This window comes from Triticum dicoccoides, chromosome 6B (assembly GCF_002162155.2).
Source record: "Triticum dicoccoides isolate Atlit2015 ecotype Zavitan chromosome 6B, WEW_v2.0, whole genome shotgun sequence".
In the NCBI taxonomy this organism is placed as follows: domain Eukaryota; kingdom Viridiplantae; phylum Streptophyta; class Magnoliopsida; order Poales; family Poaceae; genus Triticum; species Triticum dicoccoides.
In genome coordinates, this window is record NC_041391.1 from 146,062,637 (window position 1) to 146,066,860 (window position 4,224).

A 4,224-nucleotide genomic window follows, 5' to 3' on the forward strand; every position below is an offset into this window, starting at 1 on the left:
CTCGCCTGCCCGACTCCGCACCGCCGCCTGCCCGACCGGGGTCGCCGCCACCCGCGCCCTCACACCTCGCCCGCGCCGCCACTGCCCCGCCTCGCGTCGTCGGCGCCCCTCACGACCCTGGCCCACACCTCCCTCGCAGCGCTCCCGGTCCGCTTGCCGCCCTGCCTCATGGCGAGAGGGGAGGCGATTTGGTCAAGCCGTCTGCGGTCCAGGTTTCTGGTGGCGACTGCTGCGTCTGGAGGTGTGCTGCCGCTACGTCTGCTTGGTGAATGCGTGCACATCCCGCTCTTCCCTCTCTTTGCATTGACGCGGCGTGTTTAGGGATTGGATGTGGCATGCTTGGTGGGGCATTTGGTGAATTCTCCTCTCTTTTTTTTTCCCTTCAGCATTGCATTTTCTGTTTGGAAAGAAAGCCTGGTTAAAATAGCTGCAACCATCCCCATACATGATAACTGGAACTATTTTTCTCAGCTTAGTGCTTAGTTGAGCTTTCTTTATGCGGATTTTCCGCACTGGACAGTTCAAGGTTTGTTTCTCAATTTGGCTGTAGGGGTTCTGTGCAAACTTGGGTGTTCAATGCAGTGCTTGGTATTCCATGCACATCATACTTAATGCCTCAATCAAAAAGATTAGTTGAGAGTTTACTGTATTATGCAACCAGTCGATTCTCTTCGGTGTTGGTAAATATCTATCACTAGACAGTCTAGACTTGATTGACGGACTAATCACCCTGGTAAAATCAAGGTTAAGTGGAGGTACATCAAAGACTGCACAAGATGTACCCTTGCAGGTTAAAATCAAGGTTACATACAAGATGTACTCCTGCATCGATCAGTCAATTATCTTCTGTATGATCTACGATGTACCCTTGCCGGATCCATTTTTTTAGCTGAATAGATGCAACTCTGTTTAGATTGAATTCTCTATTTGTAGGAGATAAATTCACCATTCATCGGAACAATTCATAGGTTATTATTGTGCATTCAGTAACATAAGTTATTACAGTTTTGGCTGCTTTTCATATACATATCCGTCTTATTTCCTTGCTTACTACTCCATGTGAATTGCACAATCTAAGAGAAAGATTGCTCTTGTTTGGTTTTTCCACATACCTTCATTTTGCTTTTCCCCAGAGCATGTGCTTAAAAAATTAAATTTCTGACACAAGGTGATAACATATTATAGAATATACAGATGGTGTTGATCCACCTCTTCTTATTGAAATTTGGTCATTTGGTTTTGGGGCATTGTAAATGTTCTTGTGGGTGGCGATTTTTATGCTTTGAGTTAGATGACATTGTTTTTTTAATTATACCATCACATACGCACCCTAAGTGAAAATGAGTCTACAAGACAATAAATGTGACCATCTATGACAATACCTTCATATATTTTTGCACTATAGAGGAACTAGTAACACATGCATGCATGTTGCTAGTCTAAATTACTCCCCACTATGACCAGTCTAAAGTGGGATGTGATCTGCCAATTAAATGAGTAGTTGACAAAACAATATTGTTACTTGGAGTAGTAGGAGTACAGTGGCTAACTTTGGTCTTACATCAGTTCAATATGACAATCTTCCTTTCTGTAATAATCATAGCTAATCCTGTTTGAGCTACTAATTAATTTGTTGACTCCACTAATTACTGATGTAACAAGTACTGTAGTTCGATTTAGTTGCCTCATCTTCCATAGTCTGAACATGTATATGAATATAACAGTATTAAATCGGAGTTATGAATCTTGGCCCGTGCTGAAAACTAAGAGGAGACCAAATAGGCAAAAGTCAGTTTTACTATTGTCACATTGTGGTACTATACTAAACCAGGAAAACACAGACACGTGTGCGTGTTGTTAAGACGTTTCTCTGTTTCAGTGCTCTGTTTCGTCTGTTTACGCGAGTATAGTATTCTGAAAGTAGAGTAGTAAGTGTCTCTGTTTCACTCTTACCGTGATGAAGAAACAACATAGTATTCTGAATCCTACGCAGCATACACCGCACGACCACAACCCAAAGAATTTTTACTTTAGTTTTAATAGTGTGCTCAACCTGCTTCTATTTACACGCATCTAATCGAGTTTCCTTCCTTATGTGCAGGGTACACAGCCTGAAGGCTGGGGCGAGCTGCCATGTGATCTGATAAGGCGGATTGTCGAGGATTATCTGTCCTGCGGAATTGACAGGCTACGCCTCTCATGGATCAACAGGCACTGGGGCGAAACCATCCGCGATATGAAGCTGCCAGATCTGCCATGGATGCTCCTTCCTTCAACCAGCACTCCGATGTTTTTTGTACCTGTGACTCGGTGCCTGCACAAGATCTGGCTTCCGGCTGCACTTAAGAGTGGGATGCTGTGTGGGTCATCGGGGCCATGGATATTCATCAGCCTCGGGTACCCGGAGCGCCAATTCATTGTATACAACCTATGCAATGGAGAGAAGAGAGGTCGCATTGACCTGCCGGTGACGATACTGGACAAGGAAGGTATGACTCACGAGGTCTGGGTTGAGATGGCAGCCCTCTCACGCCCCCCTTCAACCGCTGGGTACACGGTGGCTGCAGTGGTAGGCATTGGCGAATCCCTTGTTCACACCATAGCGACGTGGGAGTCCAAGGATGATCACTGGACTGAGATTGGAACTGTGGAAGATGGGGTGTTCGACATGTTGTTCTATCAGGGCTCCTTCCACTTCCTCACGTCCAATGAAGATCTGATCAGGCTTGTTCCGGAGGGCCTCTCATTCAGAATGGAGCGTTATCATGTTAAGTTTCGCTCCAGCAAACCGATTGATGATTACTATGAAGCTCAGGAGAAAGGTTACATACTGAGTAGGTACCTGGTGGAGTCCACAGCAGGACATCTTCTGTTTGCCGTGAAAGTTACGCATGATAGCAAGAAAACATTTGATATCAAGCTGCTGCGTCTGTCTGTTGACGATGCCGGCCAAGCCAGGTGGGCCCATTACAAGAACACAGCCGATGAAATGATTTACCTAGGTCAGGCTTCCTCAGTATCTTGTGTCAGTCAGGGTGAGCCAACCATTCATTTTCTTGATGACCGTCTGGTGAAGAGCGAGGACGGGGTGGATCACTACTACAGGTGGGACATGGGAGGGTTGCAGCCCCATGTCCTCCAGGTTGGCTGGTACGCTTACCGAACACCAAACGAAGAATCCAGGTTCTGCTATCGAGGACCAGACGACATAGGAGCGACTGACATACCAACACCAGTTTGGTGCAAGCCCCAGTCTGGTGGTTCTACCACTGACTGACTGCCACTCCTGTGACCATCGTCGTCAATGCTTAGTCCAGCTCCGCTTGTTTTCAAGGATTCACATTACCCCTTTCTCTCTTTACTCATTATATGTAGTGAGTGTGTGCTAGCTGTATGTGAATTCTGCTCCCTAGGATTGCAATTCATCTTATTCCCTGTATATCTGGATTCATAATGCGTCCTTTCAACTTTTGCTTGTATGAAAGGTGATCGTTACATGGTTTGTAACAAGAGCCAATTCTAGTGATTTTTGTTCCATTGGAGCTTGGACATCAACCCTTTAGTATGCTGACCAGAATTAAGTTTTCATGACTATACAAGGCGTCTTGATGCCAGCTGAACCACTACAAGTCACAACAATTGAACACGACGCTGAATAACTATGGAACAAAAACGAAACCATTCAAGTCTGTTCCAGTAAGCATAAAAAATAGCTCAAGCTCATACATGTAGAAACTTGACCAGTACAATTTTTTGTAGCTGAACCGAACCTACTTCAGCTAAACGGGAAAGGCGATAACAAACTACACATTACACACCTCTGCTCCATGTTTCAAGAAAATGAATATTTGCTGACCAAGCACAGAATCAACAAGGGCTATATCTGAACTACTTCTGTCAACATAGGTACTTATGCAGACTTCCGATGGAAAACAAAGATCTAGTCGTGTGGTGTGGGGTACCTTTGCAAAGGAGTTAATTGCACATTGGTACCACACTTGCGCACCTACTCACGAGTCAGTACCACTACTCAAAAGTTTTGCAATTCAGTACCAACTCAAGGCCTAAGTGGTGCATACCTGGCTAAGGAGCGTATAAACGCGTATTGACCGCGTATCCGACAGGTCGGGCCCACATGTTAGGTGACAGGCCGGCCGAATCGGCGCGTGGACGGGTCGCTGACTCGGACGAGTCCGACCTAACGGGTTAGGTCGAACCGAGCCG

At 45.6% G+C, this 4,224-nt stretch overlaps 1 protein-coding gene across 1 annotated transcript; it reads left to right on the forward strand.

The window, feature by feature from the left end:
* Positions 1-19: 19 nt before the first annotated feature.
* LOC119326632 lies at positions 20-3,522 on the forward strand. Its single transcript, XM_037600257.1, has 2 exons — positions 20-265; positions 2,102-3,522. The coding sequence occupies exon 2, from the start codon at positions 2,237-2,239 to the stop codon at positions 3,275-3,277; it is 1,041 nt and encodes a 346-aa protein (XP_037456154.1). The 5' UTR covers positions 20-265; positions 2,102-2,236; the 3' UTR covers positions 3,278-3,522.
* Positions 3,523-4,224: the final 702 nt, after the last annotated feature.